General features: G+C 43.1%; 1 protein-coding gene across 2 annotated transcripts in view; it reads left to right on the forward strand.

The window, feature by feature from the left end:
* The first annotated feature begins 10561 nt into the window (after window positions 1-10561).
* The window catches only part of LOC118401584 (B-cell linker protein-like), a 36941-nt gene continuing 20402 nt past the window's right edge, over window positions 10562-27100 (forward strand). The window contains exons 1-2 of one of the 2 annotated variants that reach the window (XM_035799223.2): window positions 10562-10682; window positions 11334-11414. Coding sequence is in view for 1 of the 2 variants with exons in the window: in XM_035799212.2 (XP_035655105.1) it covers window positions 10614-10682 (69 nt within the window). In the remaining variant the exon portion in view is untranslated. The remainder of the gene's footprint in view (window positions 10683-11333; window positions 11415-27100) is intronic. The other variant, XM_035799212.2, reaches the window with a different exon arrangement.

The raw sequence follows: 27100 nt of genomic DNA on the forward strand, positions 1-27100 counted from the left end.
GAGAATCATGGGGTAAGGAGACCAGTGTTACACTCGGTGGAGAAATAATTGTGCCGTGTCTATGGGTAGTACATGCTAAATAATGGACAGCAGATTTACAAATAACAGGTTTGGTTTATAATTAATACTTTTGGATTGCTGACTAAAATGTTGCATAGTGAATGCTAACGAAATGTGCACTCTTTTCCAAAAGAGTGGGTTTCATTATTTTTCGTTTGAAGGTCCTCGGACATTGAGGGGGAGAGCAGTTTGTGATATTCGGCAGTTTTAGGTATTAACGTATCTGGATTAGGCCATAAACGAGTTCCAGATAATATGTGAGGCCTGTTCATGTGTGTTCTGGACCTACGGTTCACCAGCACCATTTACTGGTTACGAATATGCGTTTGCGGTGTGTTGATACTGTGGAATTTATTTGGATGGGGTCTATTCAATTCAGTAAAATTGGGTATGCAGAAGGATGGAAATGTTTTGAAAGGTATTTAAATGGTTTCTGAAGGACAGGGAAAGAAAAGGGACAGGAAACATTTTAATGGTGTCGAATGCCCTGTATCCTAAAAATCTCTCGTGAGATTAGAAATTAACCTCACTAGAAATTAACAGAACAGGGGCATTTAATTATAAAATGAATGAGAAACACCAGTCTCTAATCAAATTGTACCATTTCTTTAGGAGATTATTATTATTACCGTAGGGAGTTATAAAGTGTTGTAATTCTAAATTGATTAGTTATTCGAATATGTTTATTTTTGATATAACATGTTTTTGAATCACATGTTCGAAAGGGGAAATGACCAGTTCCCTGAGGTCCTGGTCTTTGTGTACTTATACAGTGGTACTGTGTTCAGTCTGCATATAGAAATGAAAATATATGTTAATCAGGGATGACAGTTACTTCAAACGGATTGTGATGTATATTTTGCTGATTTCATTTTGTGTTTTGTTTTCATACAAATTTTACCAGATTGGATAATGGAGTGTGGAATTCTGCGAGGGGTTAGGGTGCTAACTTCACAATCTGGTAACTCTTCCGAGAGGTCGCCAGTAGAGGGAGTATGGACTAATTTACAAAATGGTTTTAGCAGTAACAGTATGTTGTATGCTTTTTGACATTTGTCGTAGAGATAAGGTTATTAAGAAATGGTTAATGTAATTATTCGTCATATAGTCAATGTTTGTCTGGATTTCCTGAAACAGAAATTAAATGAACTAAACTGTTTTGAGGTTATGATGGAAGGTGACGTCAGATCGTGTCTTAATGCATGGTAGGAATAATTTGTCCACAAACAGTGTGTGTGAACCTCAAAACCCTCCCTAACCGGCTGAAGAAAGAGCGACAAAGTCATGCAATGAGAGACAGTGACTTTTACCACTTCTATCTGAGACTGACCAATAAACCGGGGCCGTAGTAAACAAAAGCGCGTGTGGAGTGAGCAGTGGAGTAAGAGAACGGCTCCGGTGAGAGACTTGTGTACGTGGGAGAAACAAAAGTATCGACTTGGATATTAAAATCGGGACATTATCAAGGGCCACAAAATGTGACAGGCAAAAGTTACATGTGCCGTTGAGAAGACGATATCTGAAAAAGACACGCTAGAATGATAAGTGCCGGGTGAAGGACGGGGGGTGGTCTACACATGATGTGTGCTAAACTGAGAAGCAGTTAGCCTGTCAACTATGTGTCTGTCTATCCCTGTTCTCTCCTCTCTGCACAGACCATACAAACGCTCCACACCGCGTGGCCGCGGCCACCCTAATCTGGTGGTCCCAGCGCGACGACCCACGTGGAGTTCCAGGTCTCCGGTAGTCTCTGGAACTGCCGATCTGCGGCCAACAAGGCAGAGTTCATCTCAGCCTATGCCTCCCTCCAGTCCTCGACTTCTTGGCACTGACGGAAACATGGATCACCACAGATAACACTGCTACTCCTACTGCTCTCTCCTCGTCCGCCCACGTGTTCTCGCACACCCCGAGAGCTTCTGGTCAGCGGGGTGGTGGCACCGGGATCCTCATCTCTCCCAAGTGGTCTTTCTCTCTTTCTCCCCTTACCCATCTGTCTATCGCCTCCTTTGAATTCCATGCTGTCACAGTTACCAGCCCTTTCAAGCTTAACATCCTTATCATTTATCGCCCCTACCAGGTTCCCTTGGAGAGTTCATCAATGAGCTTGATGCCTTGATAAGCTCCTTTCCTGAGGACGGCTCACCTCTCACAGTTCTGGGCGACTTTAACCTCCCCACGTCTACCTTTGACTCATTCCTCTCTGCCTCCTTCTTTCCACTCCTCTCCTCTTTTGACCTCACCCTCTCACCTTCCCCCTACTCACAAGGCAGGCAATACGCTTGACCTCATCTTTACTAGATGCTGTTCTTCCACTAACCTCATTGCAACTCCCCTCCAAGTCTCCGACCACTACCTTGTATCCTTTTCCCTCTCGCTCTCATCCAACACTTCCCACACTGCCCCTACTGATGGTATCGCGCCGTCCCAACCTTCGCTCTCTCTCCCCGCTACTCTCTCCTCTTCCATCCTATCATCTCTTCCCTCTGCTCAAACTTTCTCCAACCTATCTCCTGATTCTGCCTCCTCAACCCTCCTCTCCTCCCTTTCTGCATCCTTTGACTCTCTATGTCCCCTATCCTCCAGGCCGGCTCGGTCCTCCCTCCCGCTCCGTGGCTCGACGACTCATTGCGAGCTCACAGAACAGGGCTCGGGCAGCCGAGCGGAAATGGAGGAAAACTCGCCTCCCTGCGGACCTGGCATCCTTTCACTCCCTCCTCTCTACATTTTCCTCCTCTGTCTCTGCTGCTAAAGCCACTTTCTACCATTCTAAATTCCAAGCATCTGCCTCTAACCCTAGGAAGCTCTTTGCCACCTTCTCCTCCCTCCTGAATCCTCCCCCCTCCTCCCTCTCTGCAGATGACTTCGTCAACCATTTTGAAAAGAAGGTCGACGACATCCGATCCTCGTTTGCTAAGTCAAACGACACCGCTGGTTCTGCTCACACTGCCCTACCCTATGCTCTGACCTCTTTCTCCCCTCTCTCTCCAGATGAAATCTCGCGTCTTGTGACGGCCGGCCGCCCAACAACCTGCCCGCTTGACCCTATCCCTCCTCTCTTCTCCAGACCATTTCCGGAGACCTTCTCCCTTACCTCACCTCGCTCATCAACTCATCCCTGACCGCTGGCTACGTCCCTTCCGTCTTCAAGAGAGCGAGAGTTGCACCCCTTCTGAAAAAACCTACACTCGATCCCTCCGATGTCAACAACTACAGACCAGTATCCCTTCTCTCTTTTCTCTCCAAAACTCTTGAGCGTGCCGTCCTTGGCCAGCTCTACCGCTATCTCTCTCAGAATGACCTTCTTGATCCAAATCAGTCAGGTTTCAAGACTAGTCATTCAACTGAGACTGCTCTTCTCTGTATCACGGAGGCGCTCCGCACTGCTAAAGCTAACTCTCTCTCCTCTGCTCTCATCCTTCTAGACCTATCGGCTGCCTTCGATACTGTGAACCATCAGATCCTCCTCTCCACCCTCTCCGAGTTGGGCATCTCCGGCGCGGCCCACGCTTGATTGCGTCCTACCTGACAGGTCGCTCCTACCAGGTGGCGTGGCGAGAATCTGTCTCCTCACCACGCGCTCTCACCACTGGTGTCCCCCAGGGCTCTGTTCTAGGCCCTCTCTTATTCTCGCTATACACCCAGTCACTTGGCTCTGTCATAACCTCACATGGTCTCTCCTATCATTGCTATGCAGACGACACACAATTAATCTTCTCCTTTCCCCTTCTGATGACCAGGTGGCGAATCGCATCTCTGCATGTCTGGCAGACATATCAGTGTGGATGATAGATCACCACCTCAAGCTGAACCTCAGCAAGACGGAGCTCCTCTTCCTCCCGGGAAGGACTGCCCGTTCCATGATCTCGCCATCACGGTTGACAACTCCATTGTGTCCTCCTCCCAGAGCGCTAAGAACCTTGGCGTGATCCTGGACAACACCCTGTCGTTCTCAACTAACATCAAGGCGGTGTCCCGTTCCTGTAGGTTCATGCTCTACAACATCCGCAGAGTACGACCCTGCCTCACACAGGAAGCAGCGCAGGTCCTAATCCAGGCACTTGTCATCTCCCGTCTTGATTACTGCAACTCGCTGTTGGCTGGGCTCCCTGCCTGTGCCATTAAACCCCTACAACTCATCCAGAACGCCGCAGCCCGTCTGGTGTTCAACCTTCCCAAGTTCTCTCACGTCACCCCGCTCCTCCGCTCTCTCCACTGGCTTCCAGTTGAAGCTCGCATCCGCTACAAGACCATGGTGCTTGCCTACGGAGCTGTGAGGGGAACGGCACCTCAGTACCTCCAGGCTCTGATCAGGCCCTACACCCAAACAAGGGCACTGCGTTCATCCACCTCTGGCCTGCTCGCCTCCCTACCACTGAGGAAGTACAGTTCCCGCTCAGCCCAGTCAAAACTGTTCGCTGCTCTGGCCCCCAATGGTGGAACAAACTCCCTCACGACGCCAGGACAGCGGAGTCAATCACCACCTTCCGGAGACACCTGAAACCCCACCTCTTTAAGGAATACCTAGGATAGGATAAGTAATCCTTCTCCCCCCTTAAAGATTTAGATGCACTATTGTAAAGTGGCTGTTCCACTGGATGTCATAAGGTGAATGCACCAATTTGTAAGTCGCTCTGGATAAGAGCGTCTGCTAAATGACTTAAATGTAAATGTAAATGTTTAGATTTCCTCACTCACGACTCTAATACACGCACTGTATTTACAATTTTCCAAGGTAGGGATACCCACTTCCCCGGAGAATATCTATGGTATTTCTGCCTATTAATTGGTCACGCCACCGGATACCTTGTATTAGAACCAATACTGAAGTGACTTCCAATTTACTACTGGAGAATACGAGAGACCTAATGTCTTATACCAGTGTCACGCTTCAAATATCACTGTTGTTGACAACACACATAACCTAAATTATTTACAGTAATCTTATTATTTCCACATCATCTGTCAACCTCTCTCCTTATTGCTACTGCTAATACACTAGCAATAATGCTCTCTTCCAGAACTTGTAGGCAACCTTGTAAACAACCTTTTATCACCATCCACATTACCACTCACTGACAATGTTTCATCTTAAAGCACAGATGTTTTCAGCTATCTCCTATTCTCCTTAGTATGCACTTCCTTCCTTTGTCCTTCTATATGGACTACACCGCTACAACCTTTTGTACTAGTACACAAGCATGACAATCTATCCATACACACACACTCTACGGCCTACACAGTCACTGCAGCTGGAACTTTCGTCCCACTTACAGAGCTCGCAGGGAAATAACCCCATAAGGGACCTGTCCTACACGGAATTGACCCTACACTGTAGTGTCACTCACAGATCTCGCAGAAACTATCTCCACTTGGGACCTATTCTAACGGAACCCACCCTAAACCATGCATTTCTATGGATCTCGCTGAGGACTAATCCCACTCGGGACCCCTCTTTACGGAACCTACCCATATATTTCCAACCAGCAGTTACACAATGGGCCTACTAAATAAATCAAATCACATTTTATTTGTCACATGCACCGAATACAACAAGTGTAGACCTTACAGTGAAATGCTTACTTTCAAGCCCGTAACCAACAATGCAGTTTGAAGAAAAATACCAACAACAAAAAATAAAAACAATTTAACAAATAATTAAAGAACAGCGGTAAAATAACATTAGCGAGTCTATATACACAGGGTACCGGTACAGAGTCAATGTGCATGGGCACCGATTAGTCGAGTTAATTGAGATAATATATACATGTGGGCAGAATTATTAAAGTGGCTTATGCATAGATTATAACAGAGAGTAGCAGCAGTGTAAAAGAGGGGGCGTGGGCCAATGCAAGTAGTCCAGGTAGCCATTTGATTAGATGTTCAGTAGTCTAATGGCTTGGGGGTAGTATCTGTTTAGAAGCCTCTTGGACCTAGACTTGGCACCCTGGCTTTCTATGTCCATATCCTATAATTGGTTCAGCCTATGACTCTCATCTCCCCAAGATGTCAGAATGAGTGGTAACAGGTGTAAGAACTGTGTCTACCTTGTTTTCGGTGCTGGCTACTGTTTCACTGATTCTGACTCTCTAGTTCGACTCTAAATCGGGGCGAAGTTTTTCACTCTGTTTGTCAGAACCTAACGGACAACTAGTAAAAGTTCAAACCAAGTTTATTCACCCACTGGGTCAAACAGCTGCAAAGACAAAGCAATATTTACACCAGCACAAGTATTTATACCCTCCTACTAGGCGGAGTCAACTCCTTCCACATCTAGACAGCCAATACATTTCTGTTGCTAGGCAGAAATATAAGTTGTGTGTGTGTAATAGGACTGCTCCTTCTCACTTCATCAAACTTGACCTCGGCCTGAATTCCTCACTCCTCCATAATCCACGGCTGTCCAACCTTATTAGTGACGCCGAATACAAACTGACCTCGGCCTGAATTCCTCACTCCTCCATAATCCACGGCTATCCAACCTTATTAGTGAGCACAACCAGGTGATTGTCTTTTTCCTCACTCTAACTTTCCGTAACCCCTAGCTCTTATCCACCCTCCGTTGACCTCACCATATACATTCCTTATACATGTAATCATTAACTTCTAGTATAGTAAGTATATTTCAAGATGGAATCCAGCAGGAGGAAAAAGATGCGTGTGTTAACTGAAGGGGTACCCATGGTGCTGGAGATCAGAAGTGTCCGGTGAGAGAAAGACAGGTCGAGGTTGCCAGGATCAGTTAAGTACAGAAGTTGTCGTATGATGATGCAGTGAAAAGAGTAGTAGAGGAAGATGGGTCCAGGGTGGGGGATCCTAAGAGCTCCCTGTAAGTAGGCCATGGCCAATAGAGAGTGATATGAATAACATGTGTTTCAGGAAGGTTGGCTTAGCTTTCATAGAAATGGTTATCAACTGTACTGCAGAAATGTAATCACAGAAAATAGAAATTGTGGTGGCAGCTGCAGAGAAGTACTTGGATGTAAAAGATTTTACTGCAGAGGATTTACAAGGTGTGTTGAATGATGGTGTACCATCCTCCCAGGCTGCTGGCCTGGTCTAAGATCAGATGGGGCCAAGTAGTGTAATAATGGTGAGGTTATAATGTGTATAGAGCTGGTTGATTTTCCTTCCCTTTTCCCAGTCCTTTTTCCCTTCCCTTTTGTGTCACAAACTGTAATGAATTCACAGTCCAGAACAGTAGGCAGAAACACAGGGCTAAATAAGCTCAATAGATTAATAGGGAGGCCTCACACTCCAGTACAGTAGGTGGCGGTGTATGCACCTTTCAGTTGTTTGCGATCCGCCAAAACAAATGTAAAAATCCCATATAACGTTGCGGTCTATATCATCCAATCACAGAGCAGCTACAAGTCACGTGACCACCGGACTCGTAAGAAACATAGCGGTTGTTGGTTGGGTGTGGTGTTAGTTTAACATTTCTGTACTAAAGGGTAAAAAAAACATGGTATTTAGCAAAATAGTGTTTTTTAGACACAACTGCAAACGTCAAGGAGTAGGGCATTCAAGGAGTTGGTTTGATGGGAATCTGTGATGTCATGCCTTGATCAGAGTGAACCAACCAATCATGGGGCTACCAGCCTGTCTGCCTGATGGAATGTCTTCAGCCACTATAACTCTCATTAGCCTGATGCTTGAGGGTTAGTGTCACAGGCTAGGCTTTGTCTAATTGTCGGCCCACTTCCCTCCGATCGCTCAGCTGTGTGCCGTGCTGGCCCAAGTCCAACAGTGTGATCTGACGAAATACACATACTCGCAAAGACTCACACAGTCGGCACATTTACAGTTCACACCCAATTTCAATCATATCTAAACGATTACTCTCTGTTCGCATGTGACGTTAGTAAGGAAATGATATGACCTGAATCAATTGTTTCATTAGTTTTATTACATTTTTATGTGAACCGAGTAAGCAAAATTACTTTGAAAAGATGCGTCTGGACAGTGATGTCAGGTGAATTTTAGTTGCTGAATGAAATGTGAAAAGACGCCTTCTCCAGACATTGAAAGCATCTTAATATAGGAAAGAGGAACCAGCTGAAGACTGCAACAGAATAGTTATCAGTGCGCCCGTGTCACATGCTCTCATGTTAGCTTTTTCAAAAGCTGTAGACCTTTCCTGCTGTAAAATGCACAAATCTACCTATAGCGGCCTCATGAGTGGGATGTTATAAATATTTTTTGAATTTCATAATTAATCAACATTAAAAAAATGAAATACTCAGAAAATCCAGTGTTTCTATGACAAATGGTTTTGTTATATTTCATACTTCTGTGATGGAAACAAATGTCTTCTCATTGTCAATTGAGTTTATTTTCAGCAAACTTAACATGTGTAAATATTTGTATGACCATAACAAGATTCAACAAATGAGACATAAACTGAACAAGTTCCACAGACATGTGACTAGCAGAAATGGAATAATGTGTCCCTGAACAAAAAGGGGGGTGGGTCAAAATCAAAATTAACAGTCGGTATGTGGTGTGGACACCAAGCCCTTTACAATGAAGATCTGTGAAGTTATTTGGATTTTTACTAATTATCTTTGAAAGACAGGGTCCTGAAAAAGGGACGTTTCTTTTTTTGCCGAGTTTATTACATAATAATGTAATATTGGGATACAAACAAAAAAAAGTATAAATTTCAACTCTATATCTGACATGGCACAGGTGTATTCTTTTTTGAAGCCCATAACCTTGTGTATGAGATGTATACTTTTGTTTCAAAGTAGATTTGTTTCAGACTGTGTAAGAGGTTAAGACTGGCTGTGAAGATATTCACATTAGTCCAACCTCCCAAAAAATAAACCAACAGACCAATTCAACTACAATTACGTTCTCAGTAACAGTTATAGAAAAGCAGTCATGCTATGACTGTGATATGTTGTATGTAACTTAATTGATTGCAGTCGCTCTGAATAAGAATGTCTGCTGAATGACCAAAATGTTAATGTTAAAAAAAACACTTGCAAAGCATGCTGGGTAATAATTCTAATGAGCCCCGTCCCCAAAAAAGTACACATTTGGTCGGTGCAGACCAGATCTAAATCTGATCGATTTGGTGACAGTAATGAACATGCGGACCAGGGAGCAGTGTGTGGTTTGTCTCTATAACATTCCGAAGCTGAGCTATGACCTTATAAAGTTGAGGCGTCAAAGATATGAATCTTATAGTAGTAATCTTACACAATGTGTGACTGTCACCATCAATTGATCTATTGACTTTCTGTAAAAGAGAATTTGTGTAATTAAATTGAGGGTTCTTATAAATGATCACAATAATATATATTTGGTAGCAGAAGAACATTTGGGGAAAGCGGGTCTAGACTATTTTCCTTTATTGTTATTATTAAATAACTAACTAATGTTTTATGAGTCTTGTTAAACTACGTAGAATTGCAGGAAATTAGCTTCAACATAATTTTCCTAGGTCCCTCAAATTAAAGCTGCTGGTGTATCTATGAAATCTATGATCTATGAAATCTCTACTGTACTGTGCTCTACTGCTGCACTGTGCTGTCCAAACGTGTGAAACATAGATTGATTCAGATTTGCTTGGTTCAGATTTGGTCCGGACTGTACCAAAGAAATACGACAAATCCGGACAAGACCAAAAAAAGACGTCGCCGTCAGTAAATGCTGGGTGGGTATATTGGGGATGATACAAGAAGAAACTCTCCCCTTACATAATTGTCTCACTGAAAGAAATTGCTTCGTTTTTTTTCCTCAGCTGTATCGAACGTGATTGTTGAGCAAAAAACTACAAGGTTGTTGTTGTCAAATGTAATGGAGTTTCGAGAGCGTTGCCTCTCCTCTTTCTTGTGACGACAAGGGCTATGGCGTCAAACATTGAGTGGGCTGTCATTATGTTGAAGTCAAACATGACACTTTTAGACACATACAGGTTGACAAAATATAGATGAGGTCAGACTCATCTGTGAGAAGGATAATGCTGTCAAGCAATATTGTGTCATGTAGCCAGAAATGTTCACTTTCAAATGTAATTTCTCACTTTGACTATGAGGAAGTCTTTGTTTCCCATTTTCTCCCTGCAGATTAAGTGTGACATTTGTTCCCTTACAAAAAAGATTGCAGTTTTGAAACTGCAGTAAAAGTGCAGTAACTGCAGTGGACTGGGGTATTTTGGATGCAGTAATTGCAGAATAACTGCAATGTACTGCAGTTGAACTGCAGTCCTACTGCACTTTAACTGCAATTGCATAGCAAAATTACTGCAGCAAAACAACGGTGTTATTTTGGATGCAGTACTTGCAGCCTACTGCAGTTATACTGCACTCTGACTGCATTTTTTTTCCATAAGGGTTTCATAAATAGAACACGAGAGAGAGAAAGAAAAAAGAGAGAGAGAGAGAGAGAGAGAAAAAAGAGAGAGAGAATGGCCTGCCCCAGTGAGAGATCTCCACTCCTCCTTCCTGATGTGGGCTGTAGTGGAGTAGCGGAGTGTGAGAGAGGTAAGTCCATCACTTCCAATTAGAGCCTGGACTTCAGAGCTCCATTTGGTGGTGACAGTAATGAACCTGCCAACCAGGGAGCAGTGTGAGGACTGGAGTTCAGCTCAGGTGGCCAGCTTCCTTTGCCAGGTGAGTGGAGGGAGAAGTGTGTGAGTCAAATAGACCAACAGTTGTAGACCAACAGGTGAAAACTAACAGTGAAATTCTTTCTTGCAGGCCCTTCCCAACAAGGCAAAGAGAAAAAATTGAAATAATAGAACAATTATAACAAGATTAATAAATATACAATGAGTAATGATAATTTGTCTATATTCACGGGGTACCAGTACCGAGTCTATGTGCAGAAGTAGGAAGTAATTGAAGTGAGTGTGTGTGTGTGTGTGTGTGTGTGTGTGTGTGTGTGTGTGTGTGTGTGTGTGTGTGTGTGTGTGTGTGTGTGTGTGTGTGTGTGTGTGTGTGTGTGTGTGTGTGTGTGTGTGTGTGTGTGTGTGTGTGTGTGTGTGTGTGAGAGAGAGAGAGAGAGTGATGTGGAAGGTGGTATTAAGCAGTAGAGGTGCACCCAGGTAAAAGTATTGCTAGTTTCACCAATAAGAAAATAACAAATACATTATTGTTTGCAACTGAAGGAATTGACCAAGACCACGGCAAATTATGAGTTAATCATTAGGATGTATGTCATACTGCTTTCAGAATCAAATGTGAGAATGTGCTGCAACTGTTAAAAGAATGAGGATTGATGGACACAGGTTTAAGTCATTTTTTAATTCACTCTCTATTTAGGTATTACTACCTAAATACTACTACCAATGCTTCCACAGAATTCCACCACCAAACACAACAAACCAGCATTGATATAAACAGGTACATTTTCAACTTTTGGATTTTAGCCATGTTCAGTTTGGTGTTCTAATGATGTCAGAGTGAACAATGGACATACTCTAAATTCCCATGCAAATCCTACAGCAATTATGGCCTTGAAAGGAGTACAATAATTACAATTCCCTAATGCTACTTTTGGCAATTGTTGCTGAAAATAGTTTACATTATTTTCCATTCTCACTAAATCCTTGTTAATTAACTGGTATTGGACAAAAAAATCCAATCCTTTCCATGCTGCCTGAGTGTGTATAAGATACGAGCAAAGTAAATCTAAACAAAGGCTGGAAAGTTTATAGGAAGTAGCCCATTATTAGTCAAGAAATCCCCACTCTGACTTCCCAGAATTATTTAAATACAGTACATTTGGAAAGTATTCAAACCCCTTGACTTTTTCCACATTTTGTTACCTTACAGCCTTATTCTAAAATGATTCCATTACTTTTTCCCCCTCATCAATCTACACACTATACTGCACAACGCGAAAACAGGTTTTTAGAAATTGTTGCAAATGTATTAAAAATAAATACAAAACAGGCCTCCCGGGTTGTGCAGTGGTCTAGTGCACTGCATCGCAGTGCTAGCTGTGCCACCAGAGACTTTGGGTTTGAGCCCAAGCTCTGTCGCAGCCGCGACCAGGAGGTCCATGGGGCAACGCACAATTGGCCTAGCGTTGTCTGGGTTAGGGAGGGTTTGGCCGTTAGGGATATCCTTGTCTCATCGCACTAGCCACTCCTGTGGCGGGCCAGGCGCAGTGCACGCTAACCAGGTCGCCAGGTGCATGGTGTTTCCTCCGACATATTGGTGCGGCTGGCTTCCGGGTTGGATGCGCGCTGTGTTGGATGCGGCTTGGTTGGGTTGTGTTTTGGAGGATGCATGGCTTTCGACCTTCATCTCTCCCGAGCCCGTACGGGAGTTGTAGTGATGAGACAAGATACTAACGATTGGATACCACGAAAAGGGGATAAAGTAAAAAGATTTGAAAAAAAAGTAACATTTAAAAAAAAAGAGAGATACATTATTTACATAATTATTCAGACCCTTTGCTATGAGACTCAAAATTGAGCTCAGGTACATGCTGTTTCCATTGATCATCCTTGAGATGTTTCTACATCTTGATTGGACTCCACCTGTGGTAAATTCAATTGATTGGACATGATTTGGAAAGGCACTCACCTGTCTATATAAGGTTCCACAGTTGACAGTGCATGTCAGAGAAAAAGCCAAGCCATGAGGTCGAAAGAATTGTCCGTAGAACTCAGAGACGGAATTGTGTCGAGGTACAGATCTGGGGAAGGGTACCAAAACATTTCTGCAGCGTTGAAGGTCTCCAAGAACACAGTGGCCTCCTTAATTATTAAATGGAAGAAGTTTGGAACCACCAAGACTCTTCCTAGAGCTGGCCGCCTGGCCAAACGGAGCAATCGGGGGAGAAGGGCCTTTGTCAGGGAGGTGACCAAGAACGTGATGGTCACTCTGACAGAGCACCAGAGTTCCTCTGTGGAGATGGTAGAACCTTCTAGAAGGACAACCATCGCTGCAGCACTCCACCAATCAGGCCATTATGGTAGAGTGGCCAGACGGAAGCAACTCCTCAGTAAAAGGCACATGACAGCCCGCTTGGAGTTTGCCAAAAGGCACCTAAAGGACTCTCAGACCATGAGAAACAAGATTCTCCGGTGCTGAAAAGTGAGTGCGAGACGGGATTAACCTGGGGTGTTCTGAAGTTGAGGTACTTGAACACATGAGAAAAAAGTGACACAGAGCAGTGGAGTAGAGGCACTTACAGAAGTTGCACACATGGGGAACATTTTTTGTATTCTAGGGTCCCAGAAATATGTTGTGACGGCTGTTTGAAGAAGTGGACCAAAGCGCAGCGTGGTAAGTGTTCATGATTTATTAATAGATCTGAATACTGAAAAACAAAGCGAACCAACGCAACCGAAACAGTTCTGTCTGGTGCAGACACAAAAACAGAAAACAACTACCCACAAAATACAGGTGGGAAAAGGCTACCTGAGTATGGTTCTCAATCAGAGACAACGAAAGACAGCTCTGCCTTTGATTGAGAACCACACCCGGCCAAACACAAAGTAATACAAAACATAGAAAATGAACATAGAATGCCCACCCAAATCACACCCTGACCAAACCAAAATAGAGACATAAAAAGCTCTCTACGGTCAGGGCGTGACAAATGTGGCCTTTTGTAAACACATTTCATGCAATTATACACAATTTTACATGACACATGACATTGGCAGAATCTTTTTTAATGCCGCACAAATAAATTATGAAATGGCAGGCTACTTTGACACTGACAAACTGAGAATCTGAGATCAATAATAACAACTTTTTCTTGAATCCATCAATAGCCTAGGCCTAGGTGTGTGGAGATACATGTTTTAGGCTACAATATGAGGAGAAAATTATAGTCCTAAAAATGCTTTCCAGTTTCACTAGCTCGCCCAATGACACGCAGCTAACTCGCTGGTGATGGCTGATGGGCTCGTGCCAAAAGCCTATCTCGCTTTTGGTTTACTTTGTAAATATTTTGGTAGCCCGGGCATTGTTATTGGGCCTCTGTGGCTATAGGCCTGCTCATGGTGTAGTAGGCCATTCTGAATTATTTCGTTTTTTTTCTGAACAGACCGCAGTAATTATATAACTTTGCCAAATGTATTTACATTTATCAGAGGTACTGCAGTTCCTTTTTAACCCTTCACTCGATTTGATAAGAAAATAAATTATGAAGTGCATCGCTGGTGAGATGAGAGTTGCAGGTTCATGTCTGTCAGAGCAGAGAGTTAGAGAGATCATGTGTGAATCTTATTTTAGTTATGTGAGAGATGCTGGCACGCTTCTCACATAGACACGGCCACTCGTTGGTCTCAAACATAGGTCACAATGTTGCTCAAATCAGAAACCCGGGCCGGCCCAACCCAAATCAGCTCTTAGAATATTAGGCCCTGGCTGAAAATCTACTTTTTCACATTACGTTTTTTTGTGAGGGGCAGAATAATTAACAAAGAGGAAACTCAAATGAACTTTGATCGCTTTTGTCAGAGTTTTTACACAGCAAAAAGTTAAACATATTTTTCACAGCCAAGACAAAGCAGGAGTGGCTTCGGGACAAGTCTCTGAATGTCCTTGAGTGGCCAAGCCGGAGGCCAGACTTGAACCCGATCGAACATCGCTGGAGACACCTGAAAATAGCTGTGCAGCGACGCTCCCGATCCAACCTGACAGAGCTTGAGATGATCTGCAGAGAAGAATGGGAGAGACTCCCCAGATACAGGTGTGCCAAGCTTGTAGCATCATACCCAAGAAGACTCTAGGCTGTAATTGCTGCCAAAGGTGCTTCAACAAAGTACAGTCTGAATACATATGTAAATGTTATATTTAATATAAAAAAAATTATATACATATACATTTGCAAACATTTCTAAAATCCTGTTTTTGCTTTGTCATTATGCAGTGTTATGTGTAGATTGATGAGGATTTTTTTTAAAAATCCATTTTAGAATCAATTTCTTCTTTTTACTTAAAGTCAAGGGGTCTAAATTCTTTCCGAATGCACTGTAGTGAGGTCTCTTATGTGAGAGTGAATAAGACAATTGTAACTTCCACTTTGAGAAAGCCACAGAGCTAGTTTGTGTAACATTGTGGGACATTTCCTGCCATTTCTCCCCCCACAAATTGATGATTGTTTGCACAAATATTTATTGCTATCAATAATCCCATGAACCCGATTAAGCATGTGTAAATGGAACGTAATTCCCTTTTAATGCGCTTCTATCTCTATGCGTATTCTGACCTTGACTTTAAGTATGAGTATAGCATGCTGTTCACCCACTATTTGTTTGACGTGTAGCTCGAATAAATGAAGGTGTGGTGGAAGTGAGTCTACAGATAAGCCATATTCTGACCCTGACTTAATTCCCTCATAATTTCATCACGTTTACACATGAGGAAGCCATGAATAAAGTCGAGCAAAACTGCCGGTTTTAAGTGGAAAAATCAACAGAAATTACAGCATTCTCCGTGCACTGTGATTTATAAATTGATAGCTATTGAGAAGAGCTGGGTAAATGAGTAATCCGTTTGGAAAATGGGACTGTAAATACACAGCAATTTTTTTAAATTATGTTTCATGATCATCCAGGATAGCCTAGTGGTTAGAGCGTTGGATTAGTAACCAGAAGGTTGCAAGTTCAAAACCCCCAGTTGCAAGTTCAAAACCCCCAGAAGAATCTGTTGTTCTTCTGCCCCTGAACAGGCAGTTAACCCACTGTTCCTAGGCTGTCATTGAAAATAAGCATTTGTCCTTAACTGACTTGCCTAGTTAAATAAAGGTAAAATAAAAATCCCTGGAGACGAATGTGAAACCAGCCATACGGAAGCAAACTGAAAATCATATCAACATGACATGTATTGGGCCCCTTTTCCACAGTGAAATATGTTATATATAGCTGTGGCAATATTCAGAATTTGTATTGTGTGCCCTCATAAATTGCATAGATTAATTTGGAAATCCAAGCTATGGACTGTTTTGATTATATAACCAAGCTTTTCTCAGTTTTATTTTACAATTTGTATCATGTTAAATATTAGCCACTATCGGGAGCCACCGCCAGAAACACCCCACATACAGTACCAGTCAAAAGTTTGGATACACCTACTCATCCCAGAGTTTGTCTTTATTTGTACTATTTTCTACATTGTAGAATAATAGTGAAGTCATAAAAACAATGAAATAACACATTTGAAATCATGTGGTAACCAAAAAAGTGTTAAACAAATCTAAATATATTTTATTTTTGAGACTCTTCAAAGTAGCCAACCTTTGCCTTGATGACAGCTTGGCACACTCTTCGCAGATCGTTTGAGACCAGCAAACCGGACAGCTGATGAAACTGAGGAGTATTTATGTCTGTAATAAAGCCCTTTTGTGGGGAAAAACTCATTCTGATTGGCTGTGCCTGGCTCCCCAGTGGATGGGCCTGGCTCCCAAATGGGTGGCCCTATGCCCTCCCACGCCCATGGACGGCTGCGCCCCTGCCCAGTCATTTGAAATTCATAGATTGATTTCCTTATATGAAATGTAACTCAGTAAAATCGTTGAAATTGTGCATGTTGCGTTTATATTTTTGTTCAGTATATTTTACTGAGTTGACGATAAAGTTATAGGCTTACTGCTGCATTGGTCTATAGGCCATCTCTGAGTTATATGTGCTCATTTCTTTAGCTGCCAATGAATCACAGTGTATCAATGTGTACCGCTGCTACTCTTTGTTGTTATAATCTATGCATAGTCACATTAATAACTCTACCTACATGTACACATTGACTCTGTACCGCTACCTCCCTGTATATAGTCTCGCTATTATTTATTTTTTACTGCTGCTCTTTAATTACTTGGTACTTTTATTTCTTATTCATATTCCTATTTTTTTAAACTGCATTGTTTGTTAGGGGCTCGTAAGTAAGCATTTCACTGTAAGATTGTTGTATTCGGGCGCATGTGACTGATAACATTGTATTTTATTTTATTTGAAATACAAAGGCCATGCAGTATGGCAAGCACAGGTCCTCTCTACCCTCTCTATCCCCCCACCTAGCAGAGCAACTCGTTGTGTAGCATAACTCCTGTATACAGTGGCGACCCGTCATTCAGGGCAGGTGGGAAAGGGCAGTGTGGAGTGCAATAGAGATTACATCATCTGTGGATCTGTTGGAGAGGTATGCAAATTTGGGGGGTCTAGTGTTTCTGGGATAATGTTGTTGATGTAAGCCATGACCAGCCTTTCAAAGCACTTCATGACTACAGACATGAATGTTACAGGTTGGTAGTCATTTATGCAGCTTACACAGGCAGTATGGTGTTCTGCTTAAGAAATGTTGGTATTACAGACTCGGACAGGGAGAGGTTGAAAATATCAATGAAGACACTTGCAAGTTGATCAGCGCATGCTCTCAGTACACATCCTGGTAATCCATCTGGCCCTGCGGCCTTGTGAATGTTGACCTGTTTAAAGGTCTTTCTCACATCGGCTGCGGAAAGCGTGACACACAGTCTTCCGGAACAGCTGGTGCTCTCATGCATGTTTCAATGTTATTTAGCTCGAAACGAGCATAGAAGTAGTTTGTCGTCTGGTAGGCTCGTGTCACTCAGCAGCTCTCGGCTGTGCTTCCCTTTATAGTCTATAATGATTTGCAAGCCCTGCCACATCCGACTAGCGTCAGAGCCGGTGTAGTACAATTTGATCTTAGTCCTGTGTTGACCCTTTGCCTGTTTGATGGTTCGTAGGAGGGCATAGCGGGATTTCTTATAAGCTGCCGGGTTAGAGTCCCGCTCCTTGAAAGCGGCAGCTCTAGCCTTTTGCTCAGTGCGGATGTTGCCTGTAATCCATGGCTTCTGGTTGTGGTATGTATATACGGTCACTGTGGGGACGACGTCATCGATGCACTTATTGATGAAGCCAATGACTAATGAGGTGTACTCCTCAATGCCATCGGAGGAATCCCGGAACATATTCCAGTCTGTGCTAGCAAAACATTCCTGTAGCTTAGCATCTGCTTCATCTGACCACTTTTTTATTGATCTAGTCACTGGTGCTTCCTGCTATAATTTTAGCTTGTAAGCAGGAATCAAGAGGATAGAATTATGGTCAGATCTGCCAAATGGAGGGTGAGGGAGAGCTTTGTATGCGTCTCTGTATGTGGAGTAAAGGTGGTCCCGAGTTTTTTCCCTCTGGTTGCACATTTAACATGCTGATAGAAATTTGGTAAAACAGATTTAAGTTTCCCTTCAATAAAGTTCCTGGCTACTAGGAGCACCGCCTCTGGGTGAGCGTTTTCTTGTTTACTTATGGCAGAATACAGCTCATTCAATACAGCTACAAAAAACTCTCTAGGTAGATAGTGTGGTCTACAGCTTATCATGAGATACTCTACCTCAGGTGAGAAATAGCTTGAGACTTTCTTAGATATTGTGCACCTGCTGTTATTTACAAAAGTACATAGTCCACCGCCCTCTGTCTTACCACACGTCGCTATTCTATCCTGCCGGTACAGTGTATAACCAGCCAGCTGTGTGTTGATAGTGTTGTTGTTCAGCCACGACTCCGTGAAGCATATGATATTACATTTTTTAATGTCTCCGGCGCCATTTTGAATGTCTCCGGTGCCATTTCACCTCCTTTCAGCCTGTGTGGGTGCTGAGGGTGCCTTGCATATTTATGTGGTACTTATAGCTTTAACCATATGGTTGGCTGTGCATGCAGCTCTCAGAAAGTGAGCAGGTCTTTCTTTCATGTTTCCTATATGACATATCATAATTTCTCCAATGGCACAACAGAGGGCAGTTCAGTGGAGGGGCAGTCTTTCCACACCATCTTTGGCTAGAAGCAAATCCTGGATGTTGTTTGAAAATGTAGCAGCTCAATATTTCTCCCTATACTTTATATGGCAGAGTGCCTTACGTTACTCAGCAGAGTATGTAAGTATGTAAGTCATGGAAGATGTGGTTGGACGGAGAGCAAGTGCCTTGTCACAGAGGGAGATAATAACACCATCAAGTCTATAACACCATCAAGTATTATTATTATTATTATTATTATTATTATTATTATTATTATATTATCAAGTCTGAGATTCTCCCTTTTTTCCCTTTTTCCTTGCTAAATGACAATAGTTTAGTTTCTTATGTTGATTTTAGGAGAGGGCATGCTGTGTCAGATTATGGTTCTACCTCTCTGTCTTTCCTCGAGCTGATTTAGAATTCAAACCAGTCTCTTCAAAGCCTCGTTGGACTATGATTTTTTAGGTACTGCAGAGTGAAGAAGCTCGAGTATCTTCTCCAGTGGGCACCGCTGCTATTCAATATGTAGGAGTGGTTGTAGGGCATAGGCCTGTTCTGTTTCATTCAAACACCGGGTGAAACTTGTCATAAATAATTACATCTGAGACCAGCAGATGAAAAGGCACTCGGGCGATTTAGTGTCAAAAGGATGAGCCTCGTTTTAGGCAGCTACTTTTTTTTTCCAGCTGCAAGGGAGTGAATGCTTGCACCATGTGCATGGGGGTCTGTTTCTACTGTGACCCCTTTCATATGAAGTAATATTAAGTATTAATAGAAGCAGGTTCATGATTTAATCATCTGTAAATCAGTTTGATAGAGAGAATGCTGGTGGGAGGAGCTATAGAAGGACAGCTCATAGTAATGGCTGAAATGGAATAAATGGAACGGTATCAAACACATCAAACATATGGAAACTGCATGTTTGACTCCGTTCCATTTATTACATTCCAGCCATTACAATGAGTCCGTCCTCCTATAGCTGATTTACAGAAGATTAAATTATGAACCTGCTTACGAACGTTAATCACGCTAGGGCCTTCTTCAAATAGAATGTTCCCCTCTTGGTACCTCTCCTTCTGGTGCATGCTGTGTTACTCATCTAAGAAAATGTAGAAATACAATATTGCACCTCATAGTTACACCATTACTCTCTAACTGCTTTGGTAACCATGATGTCATTCATTTGCATTACACAGTAAACACAGATACAGTACATTATTAATAACTACACTTGACATGTTCACATATGTTATTATAAGTATTGGAAAACTGTGTAGATAAAACTACCTTGTTCCGAATACATGATTGTACAGGTCACTGAATAGCCTACACATAGACCAAGATCAAGGAGTCGTCAAAAACAATTAGTATTCTATTCATCATCATTTTACAATTGGTATTAAATGTGTTTTTATAATCACTGAAAACCAATTCAACATAATACATGCAAGAGCTAACAAAACGTAATATAGCATGAGACCTGAAGCAATCAATTATGAATGAAGAGAGAAATACATAATTTAGAAGGATTTAGAGCATATTTTATGTTAATAATTTTTGGTGTAGTTTTTCTCTGGAATTCAAGGCTACTTCTTTGCTTCAAAGATAACCACGAAAACATATTCAGGGGAAGTGCAGTCAAAAACATGATTCTGTTATTTTGATTATATTTCTGCACTGTGATGTCGAAATCACACTGAAATTGTGAAAATTAGGATGATGTCCTTTTTGTGTAAGAGCTGTTTGAAAAAATGCCTGGAATTTTTGCCTGTTGGGCATGAAATGTTGGTATTTTATTAGGATCCCCATTAGCTGTTGAGAAAGCAGCAGCTACTTTTCCCGGGGTCAACACAAAATATGAAACATGACATATTACAGAACATTAATTGACAGGAACATCTCAAGGACAGAACTAAATAAATACAAATAAAATGGAACACATAGCCTACATATCAACACATACACACAAAATATCTAGGTCAAATATGGGAAAGGCGTTGTGCCGTGATGTGTTGCCTTAGCTGTTTGTTTGTTTTTACCAGGTTTGCTATTCATTTGAGCAATATGAGATAGGAGGCAGTTCCATGCAATAATGGCTCTATATAATACTGTACGGGTTTTAAAATTTGTTATGGATTTGGGGACTGTGAAAAGACCCTTGGTGGCATGTCTGGTGGGGTAAGTGTGTGTGTCAGAGTTGAGTGTCAGATGACTATGCAACACATGAATGTTTCTTATCAAAAGAAGAAGTAATGCAGTCAGTCTCTCCTCAACTCTTAGTCAAGAGAGACTGGCATGCATAGTATTTATATTAGCCATCTGATTACAATGCAGAGCAAGACGTGCAACTCTGTTCTGGGCCAGCCTGCAGCTTAACTAGGTTTTTCTTGGGAGCACATTACCACATGACTAAGATAATAATCCAGATAATGCAAAACTAGAACCTGCATGACTTGCTTTTTGGAGTATGGTGTCAAAAAAGCAGAGAACAGACCTCTCCCCATCTTTACAACCATTGAATCTAAATGTTTTGACCATAACAGTTTACAATGTAAGGTAACACCAAGTAATTTAGTATCCTCAACTTGTTAATCAGCCACACCATTCATTACCAGATTCAGGTGAGGTCTAGAACTGAGGGAATGCTCTTAGTTTTAGAGATGTTCAGGACCAGTTTATTACTGGTCACCCATTCCAAAACTGACTGCAACTCCTTTATAAGGGTTTCAGTGACTTCATTAGTTGTGGTTGCTGACACGTATATGGTTGAATCATCAGCATAAATAGAAACACAGTTTGGTTTAATGCCAGTGGCAGGTCATTGGTAAAAATAGAAAAAAGTTGAGGGCCTAGAGAGCTGCAGTACACCACACCCTACATGTTTCATTTGAGAAGCTTCCATTAAAGAGAACCCTCTGAGTTCTATTAGTTAAATAGCTCTGAATCCACGATATGGCAGAGGTTGAAAAGCCATAAAACATTGGGTTCTTGGTCACCTCCCTGACAATGGCCCTTCTACCCTGACTGCTTAGTTTGGCCAGCCGGCCATCTCTAGGAAGAGCCTTGGTGGTTCCAAACTTCTTCCATTTAAGAATGATGGAGGCCACTGTGTTCTTGGGGACCTTCAATGCTGCAGACATTTTTTGGTACCCTTCCCCAGATCTGTGCCTCGACACAATCCTGTCTCGGAGCTCTACGGACAATTAATTCGAACTCACGGCTTGATTTTTGCTCTGACATGCACTGTCAACTGTGGGATCTTATATAGACAGGTCTGTGCCTTTCCAAATCATGTCTAATAAATTGAATATACCACAGATGAATTCCAGTCAAGTTGTAGAAACATCTCAAGGATGATCAATGAAAACAGGATTGAGCTCAATATCAAAACTTTATTTTATTTTTTTCACCTTTATTTAACCAGGTAGGCCAGTAGAGAACAAGTTCTCATTTACATTTGAGACCTGGTCAAGATAAAGCAAAGCAGTGCGACAAAAACAACAACACAGAGTTACACATGGGATAAACAAATGCACAGTCAATAACACAATAGAAAAGAAACCACAACAGAAAAATCTAGAAACAGTGTGTGCAAATGCAATAAATAGGCCACAGTGGCAAAATTAATTACAATTTAGCATTAACACTGGAGTAATAGATATGCAGATGATTTGACAATTTGGGGAATGGGGTAGTTGGGTGGGCTATTTACAAATGGGCTGTGTACAGTTGCAGTGATCGGTAAGCTGCTCTGACAGCTGATGCTTAAAATTAGTGAGTCTCCAGCTTCAGCTTCAGTCTCCAGCTTCAGTGATTTTTGCAATTCGTTCCAGTCATTGGCAGCAGAGAACTGGAAGGAAAGGCGGAGGAGGAGTTGGCTTTGAGGATGACCAGTGAAATATATCTGCTGGGAGAGCGTGCTACTGGTGGGTGTTGCTATGGTGACCAGTGAGCTGAGATAAGGCGGGGCTTTACCTGGCAAAGACTTATAGATGACCGGGAGCCAGTGGGTTTGGCGACTAATGTGAGGCGAGGGCCAGCCAATGAGAGAATACAGGTCGCAGTGGTGAGTAGTATATGGGGCTTTGGTGACAAAACGGATGGCACTGTGATAGACTACATCCAGTTTGCTGAGTAAAGTGTTGGAGGCTATTTTGTAAATGACATCGCCGAAGTCAAGGATCGGTAGGATAGTCAGTTTTACGAGGGTATGTTTAGCAGCATGAGTGAAGGAGGCTTTGTTGCGAAATAGGAAGCTGATTCTAGATTTAACTTTGGATTGGACATGCTAAATGTGAGTCTGGAATGAGACACCTAGGTATTTGAACCGTCCAGAGCAGTGATGCTAGTCGGGCTTTTGGGTGCGGGCAGCGATCGGTTGAAAAGCATGCATTTAGTTTTACTAGCATGTAAGAGCAGTTGGAGGCCACGGAAGGAGTGTAAGTATGGCATTGAAGCTTGTCTGGAGGTTTGTTAACACAGTGTCCAAAGAAGGGCCAGAAGTATAAAGAATGGTGTCATCTGCGTAGAGGTGGATCAGAGAATCACTAGCAGCAAGAGCAACCTCATTGATATATACAGAGAAAAGAGTCAGCCTGAGAATTGAAGACTGTGGCACCCCCATAGAGACTGCCAGAGGTCCGGACAACATGCCCTCCGATTTGACACACTGAACTCTATCTGAGAAGTAGTTGGTCAACCAGGCGAAGCAGTCATTTGAGAAACCAAGGCTGTTGAATCTGCCGATAAGAATGCGATGATTGACATAGACGAAAGCCTTGGCCAGGTCAATGAAGACGGCTGCACAGTACTGTCTTTTATCGATGGTGGTTATGTTAGAACCTTGAGCATGGCTGAGGTGCACCAATGACCAGCTCAGAAACCAGATTGCATAGCAGAGATTCGAGATTCGAAATGGTCGGTGATCTGTTTATTAACTTGGCTTTCGAAGATTTTAGAAAGGCAGGGCAGGATGGATATAGGTCTATAACAGTTCGGGTCTAGAGTGTCTCCCTCTTTGAAGAAAGGGATGCCCACAGCAGCTTTCCAATCTTTAGGGATCTCAGACGATAAGAAAGAGAGAGAGGTTGATAAGAAAGAGAGGTTGAACAGGCTAGTAACAAGGGTTGCAACAATTTTAGAAAGAGAGGGTCCAGTTTGTCTATACCAGCTGATTTGTAGGGGTCCGGATTTTGCAGCTGTTTCAGTACATCAGCTATCTGGATTTAGCTGAAGCAGAAGCAGGGGGGGGCTTGGGCAAGTTGCTGTTGACCGGGGTAGGGGTAGCCAGGTGGAAAGCAAGGCCAGCCGTAGAGAAATGCTTCTTGAAATTCTCGATTTATCGGTGGTCAAATCAAATTTTATTTGTCACATACACATGGTTAGCAGATGTTAGTGCGAGTGTAGCGAAATGCTTGTGCTTCTAGTTCCGACAATGCAGTAATAACCAACAAGTAATCTAGCTAACAATTCCAAAACTACTACCTTACAAGTGTAAGGGGATAAAGAATATGTACATAAGATATATGAATGAGTGATGGTACAGAGCGACATAGGCAAGATACAGTAGATGGTATTGAGTGCAGTATATACATATGAGATGAGTATGTAAACAAAGTGGCCAAGTTAAAGTGGCTAGTGATACATGTATTGCATAAGGATGCAGTAGATGATATAGAGTACAGTATATACGTATACATATGAGATGAATAATGTAGGGTATGTAAACATTATATTAGGTAGCATTGTTTAAAGTGGCTAGTGATATATTTTACATCATTTCCCATCAATTCCCATTATTAAAGTGGCTGGAGTTGAGGCAGTGTGTTGGCAGCAGCCACTCAATGTTAGTGGTGGCTGTTTAACAGTCTGATGGCCTTGAGATAGAAGCTGTTTTTCAGTAACTCGGTCCCAGCTTTGATGCATCTGTACTGACCTCACCTTCTGGATGATAGCGGGGTGAACAGGCAGTGGCTCGGGTGGTTGTTGTCCTTGATGATCTTTATGGCCTTCCTGTGACATCGGGTGGTGTAGGTGTCCTGGAGGGCAGGTAGTTTGCCCCCGGTGATGCGTTGTGCAGACCTCACTACCCTCTGGAGAGTCTTACGGTTGTGGGCGGAGCAGTTGCCGTACCAGGCGGTGATACAGCCCGACAGGATGCTCTCGATTGTGCATCTGTAGAAGTTTGTGAGTGCTTTTGGTGACAAGCCAAATTTCTTCAGCCTCCTGAGGTTGAAGAGGCGCTGCTGCGCCTTCTTCACGATGCTGTTTGTGTGGGTGGACCAATTCGGTTTGTCTGTGATGTGTACGCCGAGGAACTTAAAACTTACTACCCTCTCCACTACTGTTCCATCGATCTGGATAGGGGGGTGTTCCCTCTGCTGTTTCCTGAAGTCCACAATCATCTCCTTAGTTTTGTTGACGTTGAGTGTGAGGTTATTTTCCTGACACCACACTCCGAGGGCCCTCACCTCCTCCCTGTAGGCCGTCTCGTCGTTGTTGGTAATCAAGCCTACCACTGTTGTGTCGTCCACAAACTTGATGATTAAGTTGGAGGCGTGCGTGGCCACGCAGTCGTGGGTGAACAGGGAGTACAGGAGAGGGCTCAGAACGCACCCTTGTGGGGCCCCAGTGTTGAGGATCAGCGGGGTGGAGATGTTGTTGCCTACCCTCACCACCTGGGGGCGGCCCGTCAAGAAGTCCAGCACCCAGTTGCACAGGGCGGGGTCGAGACCCAGGGTCTCGAGCTTGATGACGAGCTTGGAGGGCACTATGGTGTTAAATGCCGAGCTGTCGGTGAACAGCATTCTCACATAGGTATTCCTCTTGTCCAGATGGGTTAGGGCAGTGTGCAGTGTGGTTGAGATTGCATCGTCTGTGGACCTATTTGGGCGGTAAGCAAATTGGAGTGGGTCTAGGGTGTCAGGTAGGTTGGAGGTGATATGGTCCTTGACTAGTCTCTCAAAGCACTTCATGATGAAGGAAGTGAGTGCTACGGGGCGGTAGTCGTTTAGCTCAGCTACCTTAGCTTTCTTGGGAACAGGAACAATGGTGGCCCTCTTGAAGCATGTGGGAACAACAGACTGGGATAGGGATTGATTGAATATGTCCGTAAACACACCAGCCAGCTGGTCTGCGCATGCTCTGAGGGCGCGGCTGGGGATGCGTCTGGGCCTGCAGCCTTGCGAGGGTTGACACGTTTAAATGTTTTCCTCATGTCGGCTGCAGTGAAGGAGAGTCCGCATGTTTTCGTTGCAGGCTGTGTCAGTGGCACTGTATTGTCCTCAAAGCGGGCAAAAAAGTTATTTAGTCTGCCTGGGAGCAAGACATCCTGGTCCGTGACGGTGCTGGTTTTCTTTTTGTAATCCGTGATTGACTGTAGACCCTGCCACATACCTCTTGTGTCTGAGCCGTTGAATTGAGATTCTACTTTGTCTCTATACTGACGCTTAGCTTGTTTGATTGCCTTGCGGAGGGAATAGTTACACTGTTTGTATTCGGTCATGTTTCCAGTCACCTTGCCCTGATTAAAAGCAGTGGTTCGCGCTTTCAGTTTCACGAGAATGCTGCCATCAATCCACGGTTTCTGGTTTGGGAATGTTTTAATCGTTGCTATGGGAACGACATCTTCAACGCACGTTCTAATGAACTCGCACACCGAATCAGCGTATTCGTCAATGTTGTTGTCTGACGCAATACGGAATATATCCCAGTCCACGTGATGGAAGCAGTCTTGGAGTGTGGAATCAGATTGGTCGGACCAGCGTTGAACAGACCTCAGTGCGGGAGCTTCTTGTTTTAGTTTCTGTCTGTATGCAGGGATCAGCAAAATGGAGTCATGGTCAGCTTTTCCGAAAGGAGGGCGGGACAGGGCCTTATATGCGTCGCGGAAGTTGGAATAGCAATGATCCAAGGTTTTTCCAGTTTTTCCAGCCCTGGTTGCGCAATCGATATGCTGATAAAATTTAGGGAGTCTTGTTTTCAGATTAGCCTTGTTAAAATCCCCAGCTACAATGAATGCAGCCTCCGGATATATGGATTCCAGTTTGCAAAGAGTCAAATAAAGTTTGTTCAGAGCCATCGATGTGTCTGCTTGGGGGGGAATATATACGGATGTGATTATAATCGAAGAGAATTCCCTTGGTAGATAATGCGGTCTACATTTGAATGTGAGGAATTCTAAATCAGGTGAACAGAAGGACTTGAGTTCCTGTATGTTGTTATGATCACACCACGTCCCGTTAACCATAAAGCATACGCCCCCGCCCCTCTACTTACCAGAAAGATGTTTGTTTCTGTCTGCGCGATG

Source organism: Oncorhynchus keta, chromosome 2 (genome assembly GCF_023373465.1).
Source record: "Oncorhynchus keta strain PuntledgeMale-10-30-2019 chromosome 2, Oket_V2, whole genome shotgun sequence".
Lineage (NCBI taxonomy): Eukaryota > Metazoa > Chordata > Actinopteri > Salmoniformes > Salmonidae > Oncorhynchus > Oncorhynchus keta.